General features: G+C 31.8%; 1 protein-coding gene across 1 annotated transcript; it reads left to right on the plus strand.

Moving 5' to 3' along the window:
• The first annotated feature begins 21 nt into the window (after positions 1-21).
• LOC143085526 (exosome complex component RRP41-like) lies at positions 22-5,849 on the plus strand. The gene is made up of 2 exons (XM_076261913.1): positions 22-167; positions 5,172-5,849. The coding sequence occupies exons 1-2, from the start codon at positions 80-82 to the stop codon at positions 5,825-5,827; spliced, it is 744 nt and encodes a 247-aa protein (XP_076118028.1). The 5' UTR covers positions 22-79; the 3' UTR covers positions 5,828-5,849.
• The last annotated feature ends 11,189 nt before the right edge of the window (positions 5,850-17,038 follow it).

Here is a 17,038-nt window from a genome sequence, read left to right on the forward strand (position 1 = left end):
AATATCTCAATCTTAACCAATCAGCGCTTCTTTTACAATTGTCGAGTTCAATTTCCATGCCGGTGTAAATATTTGGAGCATGGCAGGAGTAAATCTTTTGTCAGATCAAGGCTATAGAATAGATGGCAGAAAACCAAATGAATTAAGACGGATCCAGTGCAAATTAGGTTATTGATTTGTAATTTGACGCACTTCGTTTTGGATACACGAATCACAAAGGAACTTTAAATTCTCCATGTCAAAAATTATATTTTCATAACTTTTCTCATTTTATGCGCTTACTTTACATGTTCAACGTTGTATTTACATTATTTGTCATGATGTATATCGTTATGTCATGTTCCATGGAGGGAACGCCCCCTACCGCTTCTATTGGAGTTATCAATACCAACATTTTTCATAGATAATAAGGACATACTATGTAGGGAAGCAAGTTAACTTGTACCAAAAAAGTTAACTCGTACCAAAAAAGTTAACTCGTACCAAAAAAGTTAACTCGTACCAACGTAAAGTCGTACCATTAAAAATATATTCAAAAATACGAATGTTTTATCAATCTTCAAAAATATGAATGTTTTATCACTTTAATGGAGTTTTTTCTTTTGTAAACTTAATAAAATACGAATGTTTTATGGTGTTTTTTCTTTGTAAACTTAATAAAAAAAAAAGTTGAATTACTTGAATTTTATACTTGATTTTAATGAAAACTTTCGAATGTTTTTTTAAAAGCTTTATTTTTCAAGCTGATCTTTCAAACTAGTTTTAATGCAGAAGAAAGTAAAAACATTGCTTTAATTGTACCTTAGGCCACACCAATTTGATTCCTTGTTCGACGGATCCGCCCGCACCTATTTTTTTCAAAACAGAATTTTTTTATTTTTTTTATATTCCCGCTTCCCGCATCCGGAAATGTAATCATGTCCATTTCCCGCACCTTTTTTTTTTTGTAAATATTATAAAAAGATATCATCATTTGTTTTTAAAATCACAGTCTAACCTGCATATAACGATTTTAAACATAAAAGCACCCCACCACACTGTGTAAATATCTGTGAGAATATTTGTTTCAGCATGAAACCCAGTGTTCTCCCAAGAAATTTTGGATAGCATCACATTTTGCGTAAATAAAAATAACTGTATTTTTTTTAATTTCGTTTGCTCTATTTCTTTAATATGTTTTAGTTTATATTGTTCAATTCATAACTGAGAATACAATTAAACTATAACCACAAAAACAGTTGTTTCAGTTTATGTTTTCTTTATTCATTTATAGTTACAGAATTATTTTTTTCCTCTTGTGCCAAATAAAAATAAATATGTGGTTTCAGTTACCCAACAATAAGTCAAATGAATGAATGGTTCATTATAGATCAACCTGTATATATACAAAACTAAATATCTAGTACACAAAATTAACTATTTTTTATAGTATATCAAGTAAAGATAAAGTAGCAAAAGTAGCAAAAAAAAAATCAATTTAAAAACTTTTTTTTTATTTTTTTTTATCATGTTTATGAAATTCATTGTTTCATGGCACTTAATGAATTAGTTCCAGTTGTTTCTTATTTTTACATTAAAATGATATGTATTTTTAACAAAGTTATCTAACAAATAGTCTGTTAAAGCGTAGTTTTCTCTCTTGGTATATTTTTTCTGTCTACTGTCCATCTGTTGTCATTATCGTGAAAATGCGGATTTTTGTCATATCTGGTCCGGTTCCGATCCGTAGTTTACACAAAAATGTGCAATGGCGGCCGTAGAAAAATTTACGAAAATGAGTCCGAGAATAAACATTGTTTGACAAGAGATTGTGAATGAATGAGACGCTTTTAATGCATTAAATGGATTGAACATAGACTAAGCCAATTATGATAACTTTTTAAAGAAGTATTAAACTTATTTTAGCTCTAAACCAAAATTCTCGCTCTCGTATTACCGGAAGAGAAAGAAAGTAATTTTTGGAGAGTTGCACAAATAAACGACCTTTTTAAAAAAAAAAAAAAAAATCGTTTCAATCTTTGAAGTTTCGTAATACAGAACGTAGATTTCGAATCGTTTTGTGATTGCATTTTTCCATGTCGAAATGGTTATTGCAGACACGTGGTATTAGTCGTGTCTCGAGTGTCAGCTTGGGATATAATTTCGCATCCAAACAGTAATCACCCTGAGGGCAATTAACACCTAGCTATTTTAATCTTTTAATTGCTTTAGTGTCCGACTTAAAGGGATTACAATTAAAGGTGATGATAATTTTTATGTCATAATCGATAATAGATGAAAGTTCAAAATTGAGGACAAGTAAAATAGCATCTTCAAAATAATTATAGCGTCGCGGGAATTATTATAGCATCACGGTTAAAAAATATAGCGTCGCGGTACCGCGACGCTAAAACGGCCTGGGGAGAACACTGAATTGAAACCTATTTATCCAATGTGAGAGTTCTCCGAAATAAATTTATAACAGCGGAAAAACCTGTAAAGAACAAAAAATTGGTTTCTTTCCCCCTTACTTATATTCCCTATCAAAAAATGTTCGTTGTCAGAATAAAGTACAAAGAACTTCTGAAGGATTTGCCTTCAACTGCACTTATATTGTATGCTGGCGAAACAAAACTATCCATAGCCGCTGCATGTTTATGCACCTATCCTGATTGATTCAGGGGCCTGTCATTCAGCAGTTATCGTTTGTTGATGTTGTTCATTGGTATTTTCCCATTTGGATATATAAATTAGATCGTTGGTTTTCCTGTTCGAATTGTGTACGCTAATAATTTTGGGGTCCTTTATAGCTTGCTGTTTGGTCTGTATCAAAGCCCTTTGTAAAAGGCCGTACTTTGACCTGTGTTTGTTATTATCAGGTTGAGAACAACCCTTCCTCAGACAAGGGGTCATTTTACTGATGAAGAAAAGAAAATAGAAATACCAAGGATTTGTATAGTTCTTCTATACAAAACCTTTGAAAACTTAGAATTTTGTACTCAAAAAGAGGAGAGTTACATCATATTTAAAAAAAACTTTTTCTAAAAGAGGGGTCCACTTACATGACTTATTTTGAATAATATTAAACTGTTAGAGTAAATGTGTTAATTTAACATGGTTAAAGTCCAGGAATATTACAAAATTCTTGGACATGTTTTGACCATTTAATACCAGATAGATATATAGTTCTTTGAGAAAATATGAGCCCTTTTGTACAAACAAATATATTATAACTTGTATTGATCCCTCATGAAACATGTAAAACGGATATTTGTAACATTAAGGGGTTGCCCCCAAACTGATTATGACTTGGATGGAGAATTGTCTCATTGTCAGTCACACATACATAGACCAGATTTAATTATTTCTTGGTGAAGAGGGAAAAATACTTCAGAATTTAAAGAAATGTCAAAGTACAAGTGATAAATCAAGTTTTAATATTGTCAAAACCTACTATTTTATGTTTACAAACAAAAAATATAATCGCTCGCCTTTACTTTTCAAGCTTCGCCTCAAAAATTTGCAAATTAAATATTTTTTTATTAAAATTTTCAAATCGCTCGCTCGCCCCAAATTTTGGAGTCCAAAAATCCGTAGAACAAATAATTAAATTGGTGTGGCCTTAAGTTGAATATCTATATCCAAATTAAATTAATTAAAGCTGTAATCCATGATCACAAATTGAATGCTATGTTTACAATTGTTGAAAGTCATGTGCTTTTTGGCGAGAAAATTCGGGAAACCCCTTAACAGGAAACAGTTACATTTCATTGTTATTTATAAAATGTAAGAATTTCATTTTGAAAATAGTTTTGATAAACTGCTAGGATTTATTCATGAAAAATTAATATTTTTGTTTCTTGGGGTGAAACTGATAATACTTTAATAATCTACATCTTGGGGTATGGAAAAGGGGGGACTGGTTTTTTTTTTTTAAAGTTTTTTCTCCATTATCATTTATATTACAAATATAAGTTATCCAGTCTGAAAAAAATCTATTCAATGTTACTGATTTGGAATGATTAAAAATTTAATCCAATAATTATCAGTAAAAGTTTAAAAAAGAGTATATATTCAAAGGAGACAACAAAGCAAATCTGCCACGCCATTGTCTATCCAATAGACAAGGAACATTAGCTACAAATTGGTCAGTGTACTTTCAAATTATATACATTTTACAGACTTAAGAGGTATTGAGTGAAAGTAAAGTATATACATCATTAAACACCATTTAAATGCATTTAAATAAGTTGGTACTAGTTTGCATTGGTACGAGTTTTTGTAAAGTGGTACGAGTTGACGTTGGTACGAGTTTACAATGGTACGGGATAACTATAATTCCTATGTAGATGGCATATGAACAGGAAATTATTATTCAATTTTTTTTCTTGGGAGTTACACCCCCTTTGAATATTTGCTTCAACATCCTCTGCAACTGTTTGTCATAACTCCTCTGAAACCCACAAAACAGAACTTAATGAAACTTTGTAGTTAATAAATAGGGACTTACTATGTAGATGTGCATATCGACAGAAAATTATAATTCAATTTTTTTCTAGAAGTTATGCCCTTTGAACTTATTTGCTTCAACATACATGTACCTCTGCAACAGTTTGTCATCACAACTTCTCTGAAACTACACAACAGAATTTCATGAACCTTTGTAGATAATAAGGACATACTATGCAGATGTGCATATCGACTGGAAATTATGATTCAATTTTTTTTTCTAATACAATTTTTTTTTTCAGTTATTATATTTCTCCAGTGACAATGTGGGGATGTGGGGTATCTGAGCGCGCTCTCTAAGGTTCTTTGAATTTTTCAATTTTCTTGCTGTCATTCGTCATGCAGGGTACCCCATTCCTACCCTCATGTACATTTTGATTTAAATTATGTAACAAGACCCAAGTATGCCTGAATTAGACTTTTAGTTCATTTTAAAGGCCAACCTAGGCTTATAATTTTGAGGACAATAAGCTTGTGAATAATTCTTAAACTACAGGTATCACTTATACTTTTGAAGACAACAAGAAAATGACAATAACAAAAAACAAAACATAAAATAAAAAGATCAAACGATAAAGTGTTATTATGAAAGTTGGTTGTAGTTGGAAGTTTAAGGACTTCATAACTTGTATATCATTATTTCATTGTAGTTAGCATAACAATTTTTTCTCTCTTTCCTTCAGGTGTATTCAAGCAGGCAGATGGATCAGCATACATTGAACAAGGAAATACAAAAGTGCTGGCCACAGTGTATGGTCCACATGAAATCAGAGGGAGCAGAGCAAAGCTGTTACTTGACAGAGTATTGGTTAACTGTCAATACAGCATGGCCACGTTTAGTACTGGCGAGAGGAAACGTCGACCAAGAGGTGACAGAAAATCACAAGAAATGACAATGCATTTAAAACAAACATTTGATGCAGCAATTATGACAAATTTATATCCACGATCACAGATTGACATTTTTGTTGAAGTTCTCCAATCGGATGGTGGAAATTACTGTGCTAGTGTAAATGCAGCTACTCTTGCTCTGATCGATGCTGGTATTCCAATGAAAGACTTTGTTTGTGCTTGTTCAGCAAGTTTTGTAAATGATAATCCTATTGCTGATATAAACTATCTTGAAGAATCTTCAGGTGGACCTGAATTAATTGTTGCAACACTACCAAAATCTGACCAGATAGTTTTTCTTGAACAGAACTCGAGGCTCCATGAGGACAATCTGAGTAAAGTTATTGACTTAGCAGTGAAAAGTTGTAAAGATGTTTACACTGTCTTAGACCAAACAGTCAGGGATCATGTTAGTGAATTGTCTAATTCACATGGATGGGATCATTAAAATAAATTGCTTCATCAAAAAATGTCTCCTTTACTAGCTGGTATTTGTGTGTTTCAGATTTGCTATATTGTGGGGTCGGTGTATCTTACATTAACATACATGTATACCCAGATATGCATATCTTTTTTAATTAGAGATTGCTCCCCTTTTAAAATCTTATGGTGATACATCGCATACACATACGGACAAAGTCAAAAGAATATTTTTTAGGTAAGCAAAAGTCATAGTGGTCACACTCCTGGTGGTATATTGTGCATTTACAGTGTACATGTCACAAGAGCTGCACTAGGAAAAATATATTAAAATTAATTAAAGAATTCAGATATAATATAAAAGAAAGATGTGGTATGATTGCCAATGAGACAAACTCTCCACAAGAGACCAAATGACACAGAAAATTTACAGCTCTAGGTCATGGTACAGCCTTTAACAATGAGCAAAGTCCATACTGCATATTCAACTATAAAAGGCAGGAAATCACAAATGTAAAACAATTTAAACAAGAAAACTAAGGGCCTAATTTTTGTACCAAAACAAGAATGTGTCCAAAGTACACGGATGCCCCACTCGCACTATCCTTTTCCATGTTCCATGGACCGTGAAATTGGGTAATAATCTAAGTTGGTATTAAAATTAGAAAGATTATACTATAGGGGTCATATGTACTAAGTTTCAAGTTGATTGGACTTCAATTTTATCAAAAACTACCTTGACCAAAAACTTTAACCTGAAACTCCCACTTTCATTTTCTATGTTTAGTTGACCGTAAAATTGGGGTCAAAAGTCTAATTTGGCTTCAAAATTAAAAAGATTATATCATAAGCAACAAGTTTATTAAGTTTCAAGTTGATTGGACTTCAGCTTCACCAAAAACTACCTTGACCAAAAACTTTAACCTGAAACTCCCACTTTCATTTTCTATGTTCAGTGGACCGTGAAATTGGTGTCAAAAGTCTAATTTGGCTTTAAAATTAGAAAAATCATATCATAAGCAACAAGTCTACTAAGTTTCAAGTTGATTGGACTTCAGCTTCATCAAAAACTACCTTGACCAAAAACTTTAACCTGAACGGACGGTCGCACAGACAGACGAACAGACGCACAGACCAGAAAACATAATGCCCCTCTACTATCGTAGGTGGGGCATAAAAACCAACCAAAAACAAATATGTAGCACAGCAACAAACGGCAGTCACTGAATTACAGGATTCTGACTTGGGACAGGCATTTACATTCAGAATGTGGCAGGGATCTCAATTGGCAACCCTCACCCAACCTTGGACAATAGTGTAACGATACAACATAAGAATGAACTATAAAAATCAGTTGAACAGGGCTTAACTCATCAGATGGATACAAATAAAAATACATATAACAAAAACATGTGGGGTCAAGATGGTAAAGAAGAATCAACTTATGGTGAGACACATCCCCCAAAGAAAAACAACATTTTGTTACGGTAATCACGGTAATGACAATAATAAGAAGATGCTATTAACTCTTTGATTATTGTGATGATCAAAAATATATGAATCCACAGTATCCAACTTGTTTATACTGGACAATGATGCATGAAAAAATGCTGACATTAATTTTAATAAAAAAAAAAAAAGTATCATCAAAAAGGAAGTAACTGGGCCACCAATAATATTTTGTACACCTATCATAAAATTAATTCAATTCAAAATCACCAAACATCCTATTCCTTGCTAGTTTGGGCATAACATCCACATTAATTTTGAGAATTTTGGAATACATGTACCTTAATAATTTTATTATTCCTCAACCTCATTATTTTGTCTCACCTCTGAGGCAGAGGGGTTACAATCTGGCAGTGTTAACTATTTGTACAAACTTAATAAATTTTGTTTCAGAGGGTAGAAAACCTGGATGCTTCAATCTTATATAGAATTAAGTTATGAAGTTTCCATCTTTAATATGTCCATTGTCTTTAACCTCATTTCCATGGTTCAATGACCGTTTTAAAAAAAATTGTGTTATGTGAATTTCTCAATTATTACATGAGTTATGTCCATGAGTACTGGTATTTGTAATAGTATAACTATATTTGGTACATGGGTACAAGCTGAAGTATGTTCATCTGACAGGGTTTGCCTGACCTTGATCTTATTTCATGGATCAGTGATCAAGGTCAAAGTTGCATGGTTAATTTCTCATTTGAATTACCTGTTTTTTAATAACTACCTATATGCTGTAGGTCAACTACATGTGCTGTATGGTTGAAATATCTGCCTTCACCTTATATTGATGATTCATCAGTTATTTTTTTTTTTTTTTTGAGTTTGATAACTTCTATAAAATTGAAAATGGAAATGAGACAACCAGACCATAGAGCAGACAACAGCTGAAACCCAACTAAACATTTGGTGTATGAAATGATTGTACTGTATACATGTTTGTCTGTCCTTGAACTCATTTAATGGCGCATTGATCAATAGTAAGTTTTCATGCTTTTGTCTGTTCCATGGATACTTTATGCAATATGTCAAATATTTTAGGTGAAAGGAATGATTTTTAAGTAGGACATTGCCTGCATGGTATGGTTTATCTGATCTTTACTTCATTGTCATGGATCTTTACCAATGTTAGGGTTTAAGTGATACTGTTTGTAAAACCTTTTATCTTTAAGATTTTCAACATAAAATATTAATCATGGTCAGATATTTCAGCTTGTGCACTCTTATTTGTTTAATAGGTTTGTATGAAATCAGGAATGAATAACATTTTTTCCCCAAATAATATATTAATTTTGAACTGTCAAGAAATTACGTACTGGACCATTGAGAAATCATTTTCTACTGCGGATAGGTTATGTTTTCAGGAGTAATAATTTCTTTTAATTTTTATGATTAAATTAAGTACAAGGTTTTGGTTGTGTACAGAATTTGTTAAAACCATAAAACTAAGTATGAGAAAATACAATTCATTTTCCTCCATAAAATCTAATGAATACCCAGTAATCCATAGTTCAGTCCATGTAAAGCACAAGAATATAAGATTGATGTAAATTGGACTATCCTAGATTGAAAGCTTTTAAGAAGTGGATATTTGTAATTATTTGCAATGGGCTATAGGTCAAGTTCATTTTTTGGAGAATTTGATATTTACCACCCTGAATTTGAATCCTTTTAGGCCAGGTGAGCTAAAAATTATATAGGTTTATCTGAACACCCAAAATTGTTAATATACATGTATAACAACATAATCTATGAAGATATGCACCAAACAAATCCACTACCTCCTGTTGTCTCTAAACAGCTCATATTCTGGTCAAAAAGATATATAGGGGGAGGGTTGAGATCTCATAAACATGTTTAACCAGCCGTAATTTTGCGCCTGTCCCAAGTCGGGAGCCTCTGGCCTTTGTTAGTCTTGTATGGTTTTTAATTTTAGTTTTTTGTGTATAATTTGGAGTTTAGTATGACGTCCATTAGTCACTGTAATAGTATACATATTTTTTAAGGGGCCAGCTGAAGGAAGCCTACGGGTGCTGGAGTTTCTCGCTACATTGAAGACCCATTGGTGGCCTTCGGCTGTTGTCTGCTCTATGGTAGAGTTGTTGTCGCTTTGACACATTCCCCATTTCCTTTCTCAATTTTATTGAAAATTGGTATTTGCTGCTTCTCCACCATTTATGAGTAAGAGTAAATACTGGTTGGCTTTGAGTCAGAGTTGTGTGTCCAGGTAGGATGCAATGTCTACCTATGGACTGTTACCTATAGAACTAGCAGTTTAAAAAGACATCATGTTGGTCTAGTACAAGGTTGAGTTCATATTCATGTTCTCAACTTGATATGCATGAAATATTTGCCACTGGATAATAAACACTAATGCATTCATCTAATGAATCATCATTATAAGTCATTCAACAATTAGACCATGAAATTGTTTCAATAAAAACTAAAAGCCTGTTAATGTGCAAAATTTATTTCAGTAAATATTTATGTTACTGCAATGTAAAAAGTACTCATAAAAAAGTATTAAAAGTACAATAAACTACGAGTGCAAAACTACTGAAAAGTGACATTTTATAAATATTTTTAAAAAGGAATGTTAACATTTTAAAATTTTACATTAATGAGAGTATGAAACACATAACATATAACCTACATTTATATGATGAAATCTTAACTTTATACCCAATAGTTCTATGGAATAATTTTTAAATTTTGTTATGCATTATTTGAACACCATCAATTTTTTTAAATATTTCTAAATTGGAAAATATATCTTTTGCCAGAATATTAAAGACTGGGCTATTTCAGCCTTTTCGGGGAAAAAAAAAAGAACTAATTACTGCAGTGGTTCCTGAACTTTCCTACAGTCAAATCTAAAATAATTAGGTGGAAAAAATCCTCTTATTAACCCTTAAAAATGGTGGATATATTTTATATATATATATATGTTTATGTTTGAGGAATGGAGATACCCGGATGTGTTGTGAGAAGGCTATACGGAAATTTGCTCTCGTTAAAAATCCAAGTCTTGCATGTATGAAGGAGAGTATCATATGAAAAAACTATGTAAATTTAACCAGCATTTCATTCTGAGTTAAAAGGTAAGACTGGACCAGTCAAACACCGCACAAAAGCCATAATTTTTATAATATTCATTCAGCCTAGACTGTTGGAAAAAACAACGCAACGAATAACGTCGTCATAAAGGGGAACTCGATTGTTCCACTTAGTAACGCTATTGTTCAACAAAATGGTAGCCTAACTACGGCCAACTTTTTTTCTTTTTTTCTTATTTCCTAAATTGGAAACAAAATAATGAATTCCGATAGCTCAAATGAAGAAGCTACAATTGCAGAACCTACCGTTCTTGTAGAAATATTAAAGACACTTACAAAAATGGAGGAAAGAATGGGTAAAATTGAGAGGAAATTTGACCAAATAGAACGAATTACCTTCAAGCTAGAAGAAATAGAGAACGCGGTCAAAACTATAAATGAAAGAAACGAACAGACTGAGAACAGTTTTGTAGGTTTAAGCACAGTGGTGGACGACCTTATCAACCAATGTACCGGGAATAAACAGGAAATTCAAGAGCTGAAATTGGAAATGGAAAAAATAGGATCGGAAGTGAAAAAATCAAACACCGCAAAAGTCACTGATCAATCTAACGTTATTCAAAAAATGGAAGAAAGTTTGATAGATTTAAAGTGTCGCTCTATGAAAAATAATCTGATATTTTCTGGTCTACAATACCAGAAGGATGAGCATGTTGAAGAAAAACTTAGAAATTTCTTACAAAACGAACTTAAAATAAACCATCGAATAGAGTTCGGAAATGCCCATCGGTTTGGAAAACAGGGCTTTAATGGAACGAGGCCAATAGTTGCAAGGTTTTTATTCAGAAAAGATTTAGAAATGGTGCTTTCTAGTGCTTACCACCTTAGAGGAAAACCTTTTGGGATTAAAGAGCAGTTTCCGTTTGAAATTGAACAAGCGCGGAAAAAGCTTTATCCTATCTTAAAGAAAGCCAAACAGGACGGCAAAATGGCAAGCCTGGTACGGGATAAACTATTTATAAACAGGAAATTATACATGGAAGAGAAAATAAAGACACATTCTCAAACACCGGCAAAAATGACACAACAGAAAATTGAGGCAACCAACCAGAGCCCGCCAATCCCACCGAGATCAAAACGAGCTAGGACTGAGTCAGATAACAGCCCTATAAGAAGAAATCTCAGAAACAGTGATTCCATACCTTCTCCATCAACACATGCAAACAACACACAACCAAACCAATATTAGAGTGGCCACGGAGAACAACCAGCTAGACAACATACAAAAACGAATATTGAAAATGATTTTAAAAGCAGTAATATATTCTCACTCCCGAATTCAGACATTTATAATGCTTCGACTTCAACCAGTAGCGATACATGTAACAGTCCTAGAAAAAATATTTCAGCTGGTAGTGATCTAAACATTTTATGCCTGAACTGCTGTGGAATAAAGTCTCGCGTGAATTATCCAGAATTTAAAGACATTATAGATAATCATGAAATAGTATGTCTTGTAGAAACTAAAACCGATGGCATTGATGTGATAAATCTTCCCGGTTATGAATTCAAAATGAAAAACAGGAAAAAAGTTACGAAAACGAGATCGGGTGGTATTACAGTTGGCTACAAAGAACATTTGAAGACAATGATAGAAATAATAGACACAGAATGTAAATATGTAATGTGGTTTCAAGTTAACGGTAAAGCATTTAATTTAGATAAACCCGTTGTTTTTGGAGTCGTTTACATACCTCCGGAATATACTAGGTATTCCTCAGATGAAGCTGTTAATGAGATTGAACAAGAATTTCTACGCTTTTCGAACATTTCAAATTACATATGCCTCTTAGGGGATTTTAATGCCAGGACAGGTTGTGATGATGATTTTGTAATTATAAATGAAGATGAACATGGTGATAATAACTTGTCTGACTTTATCGAAAACCCCATTAATGCTCTAGAAGCTCTGTCTATTCCCACGAAGAGGGAAAGTATGGATAAAGGAAAAAATAGATATGGCAATATGCTGTTAAATTTTTGCAAAGGCAACAGGGTTTTTATACTAAATGGAAGATTGGGAAGGGATCAAAATATCGGGCGATTTACTTGTCGTAATGCCAGTGTAGTTGATTATTGTACAAGCACTCCTGAACTTTTGAAAACGTTTAAGGACTTTGAAGTTTTAGATTCAAGTAAGTTATTGTCAGATGTTCATAACCCACTCTCTATTACTTTTTTCTGTGATAAAAACTTGGCAATTGCCCATGCGGAAAATGTCGATTATTTTAGTAAAAAGAATACGTTTACGAAGATAAAAAGATGGAATTCTGAAAAGATAAAAGATTTTTAAAATAATATTGATGTAGAAAAAATAGAGGAACTTGAATACAAACTTACAAATACTGATTTAACTGTAGTGAATAAGAACATCATTAATTCACTTATAGATGATCTGTGTAATATTTTTGTCAAGTCTGGGAAGACAATGTTTGGTACTTATACTGTAAAACAGACTAAGAAAAGGGGAGATTTTGGAAATAAGAATAAACCCTGGTTTGATGAGGAATGTAAATTTGCACGTCAAAATTACAGGAAATTAAAAAGACGTTTCAAGTCCAAAAATCATTCTAAAAACCATTCAGACATGTTAAATGCCGAAAAAGCGTATAAAAACATTCTCGATAGCAAATTTAGAAACTTTAGAAAAGATCTTTCAGATAAAATTCAAAATTTGCGTGGCAAAAATCCGAAAGAATATTGGAAAATTTTAAATCAGAATAAAAGAAAGAAACAACCCAATATTGACATTGGAAAATTACATGATTTTTTCAAAAATTTAAACGCTGCACCGGAAGATGAAAAAAATGTGCAACTTCCAGAGATCAATCCCATGCAATGTGAACAGATGAATGAACATATAAATTCGCCTTTTTCAAAAGATGAAATTCTCCAGTCTATTAAAAAACTGAAGAATGACAAAGCTTGTGGTGAAGACGAAATTATAAACGAATACATAAAATCCACATCAAACCAGTTTTTATGCATTTATGAGAAACTTTTTAATATTATATTTGATAAAGGTCTTATTCCACATAGGTGGCTTATAGGTACAATTAAACCAATTTATAAAAACAAAGGAAACTCTAAAGATCCAAAGAATTATAGACCAATTACTATCGTTAGCTGTCTGGGAAAACTATTTACAGCAGTTTTGAATAAAAGACTTAATGATTTTTCAGAAGAGTTTACCTTAATACAAGAAAATCAAAGTGGTTTTCGGCAAAAATATTCTACTACAGATAATATTTTTACCTTGTATTCTTTTTTTGAATTATTGAAATATAGGAAAAAGAAATTATATTGTGCCTTTATAGATTTTGAGAAGGCTTTTGACACTGTATGGCGAGATGGTTTGTTTTATAAAATGTTGTTAAATAATATAAATGGTAAGATGTATAAGGTTATATCTAATATGTACTGTGATACTAAATCTCGTATATCATACAATAATTGTAATTCAGAATACTTTGCTTGTGACAACGGCGTACGACAAGGAGAAAACTTATCACCTTTCCTATTTTCTTTATTTTTCAACGATTTAGAAGATTTCTTGGTTAGTAAAAATATTACAGGACTTAAAACCTTATCAGAAGACCTTGAAAGAGAATTAAAAATACATCTAAAACTTTTTATCATATTATACGCAGATGACACGGTGCTGTTGGCCGAAACAGCACAGGATCTGCAGACGCAACTCAATGCCTTTCATGACTATTGTAAGGTTTGGAAACTGAAAGTAAATGTTGACAAAACTAAAACCCTAGTATTTGGTTTGGGACGTTTGCCAAAAAATCTCCAATTTACTTATAATGGCATAAGCATTGAGTTAGTAAAGCAGTTTAACTATTTGGGTATTGTTTTTACTAAAACAGGAAACTTTAATATGACTAAAAAATATTTATCCAATAAGGCCTTAAAAGCCATGTACGAAGTCCTGAAAATAGGAAGGATGTATCAGCTTTCTGTTAAATGTCAGCTTGACCTTTTTGACAAAATGATCAAGCCCATTCTATTGTATGGGTGCGAAATATGGGGCTTTGGTAATAATGATATCCTGGAAAAGATTCATTTAAAATTTTGTAAAATTCTTTTAAACTTGAAATCCTCAACGCCAAATTATATGGTTTACGGGGAACTAGGTCGTCATCCGATCGAAATAGATATTAAAGTTCGAACAGTACTATTCTGGGCAAATTTGATATCCGGTAAACAAGCAAAGTTTTCCTTCATATTATATCAACTTTCTCGTCATATGAACGAGCACCATAATGTCCAGATAAAATGGATCCTGTTTATACAAAAAATATTTCAAGATTGTGGTTTCTCATACATATGGGAGTCACAAAATTTTGTTAATAAAGAATGGTTAAAAACTGTTATAAAGCAGAGATTGCTAGATCAATATATTCAGAACTGGAATTCCCTCATTCAAAATTCACCAAAAGGTATTAACTACAAAATTTTTAAGAAAAACTTGGAATTCGAAGAATATTTTAATATTTTGGACTTCAAAGACGCTATTGTTTTTTGTCGATTTAGAACGACTAATACTAACTAAGCTGCCGATTGAAACAGGAAGATGGCAAAACGTGATCAGAGAAAACCGCTTTTGCAGTCTATGTAACAATCGACAAATAGGTGACGAATATCATTTTATATTTGAATGCAATTTTTTCCATCAAAAACGCAAAGAGTTTTTAACTGAATATTTTACAAAACGGCAAAATACAGTTAAATTCTCTGAACTTATGTCAAGTACAAGAAAACCAGTTCTGAAAAAGCTTTGTTCTTTTATAAAAAATATAAATACTAGTGTTTGTACTCCTGGCTTGTAACTTTTGTAACCTCTCTCGCTTGTTTTGTACATATTGTAAATATTTATTGTTGTATCTGTTATCTCTGTACCGATGTAATGCATTGGCTTTATGAGAATAAAGATATAATGGTGAACCCTAAATAATAGAACAGACAAGTTTTATGTCATTGTAAAAATGTATACATTGTAGGTTCTACCAATTATAGGATAACAATATCATGTATTGAAAAGGGGTGAAGAAAAACAAATTAACTAATGAAAATCAGTTTAATGAATCACAAGTCAATTCTTCATAACTTTACAGTATGTATTAATGTATTCATATTAAAAAGTAATGTTCTTTTTGAAAGTGCTTTTCTACTTTTCTATTTATGTATTATAGATGGAGATCATGGAGTCCCTTACCCAGTGGCTTCACAGTAAAATTTCTTTTAAGAACTTAGGTCTTAGTACAAGGTTTGCCAGTTCTACCTGTTTTTATGGTGACTTGAAAAACACCGATACCACTCATATTACAATTCTACCTTGACATGTAAGTTTGTATCTAGCCTATAAAATACTTATTTAGCCTTGAGAATTGAAAGGTCAGTTTATCCCATTCATACAAAAGAAGTTGGTAAAATTGGCTTCATGCCATTTACCTTGTCCAACATTAAGGTCACTTTATTGTTATTGTGATATTGTTAAAGTACAAAAGAACCCTATATTCTGACCAATGCTTAAACTTTGTGCATCTTGATTCAATTGTTTAAAATATGTTAATGTTGAATTTTAGGGGTTACTTTTGCCCTTTTTTTTATGTGTTAGTTTTCTTTTCAGATATAAAAAAACTATCGGCTTGACTTAATAGAAATAGACTATGCTTGCAGGTTCTCTTGTTTTTTGTTTACACCAAATTCTAACGGATTATTAAATTTAGTTGCAAAATATTTTAAAAGAGAGCTGAAATTTTTTTTTTATCTTTTAATGTAAATTGAAGGTTGAATAATTATATGTAAATTAGAATGAAGAAAACATCTTGGTCCCCAAAAAAATCATCAATCAGGATATAAAATTCCAAATATTAATTTATTATACTAAAATAAGTTCATATAGAATAAACTTTCTAAGATTTTATTGATTCCTTTTAAATTTATATCTCAAGCCACTGTTTTGCATGTTTAGGTCATGTCCCAACAAAAAATCAATAAATATGACAGTACAATGTACTCTAAGCACAAACACATAAGGTCACTGTGAAATAGACATCTAGGGCAGGAGCAAACTGTCAGTTATACCAAACCAGTTTGACTAGATCTTTAGTTAAAAACCAGTTTGACTAGATGTCTAGATTACTCTTGGAATAACAATGGTGTGGCCTATATTTTGACAATGTAAATAACATGAGGACCTGGATGGGTTTTTTTAATATCTGTATTCTTTAAAGTTTTAGGGCATTTTCTTTTAATAGCCTTGAAATAACTCATTCTGTAAAATTCTCATGAAAATGATTTTCCAATTTAGTCTTTCTGTTACAAGATTATTTATCAATTATGTACATTGATCATGATTATATCATCAGTATTGCATTACAGTTACCTAAGTAACCCTAAATTTTGCACAGTTATTCTTTATACTTTTGCAATGCAGTAAATTATTTTCTTTTCTTTATTTTGATATTCATTTTCTATATTCTCTATTATTTTTTGTTGCTATTACATGTATTCTCTATTCTGTAAACCCCATTCTGAACCTCATAGGTAAACTTCTTTTGTATGAATGGGATAAACTGACCTTTCAATTCTCAAGGCTAAATAAG

Source organism: Mytilus galloprovincialis, chromosome 8, assembly GCF_965363235.1.
Source record: "Mytilus galloprovincialis chromosome 8, xbMytGall1.hap1.1, whole genome shotgun sequence".
NCBI lineage: Eukaryota > Metazoa > Mollusca > Bivalvia > Mytilida > Mytilidae > Mytilus > Mytilus galloprovincialis.

Excerpts from the sequence above, each read along its gene's own strand:
- LOC143085526 (XM_076261913.1), top strand. The coding sequence starts at position 80 with ATGGCAGGAGTAAATCTTTTGTCAGATCAAGGCTATAGAATAGATGGC. Across the intron at positions 168-5,171 it reads ACGGATCCAGTGCAAATTAG|GTGTATTCAAGCAGGCAGAT; the intron begins GTTATTGATTTG and ends TCTTTCCTTCAG.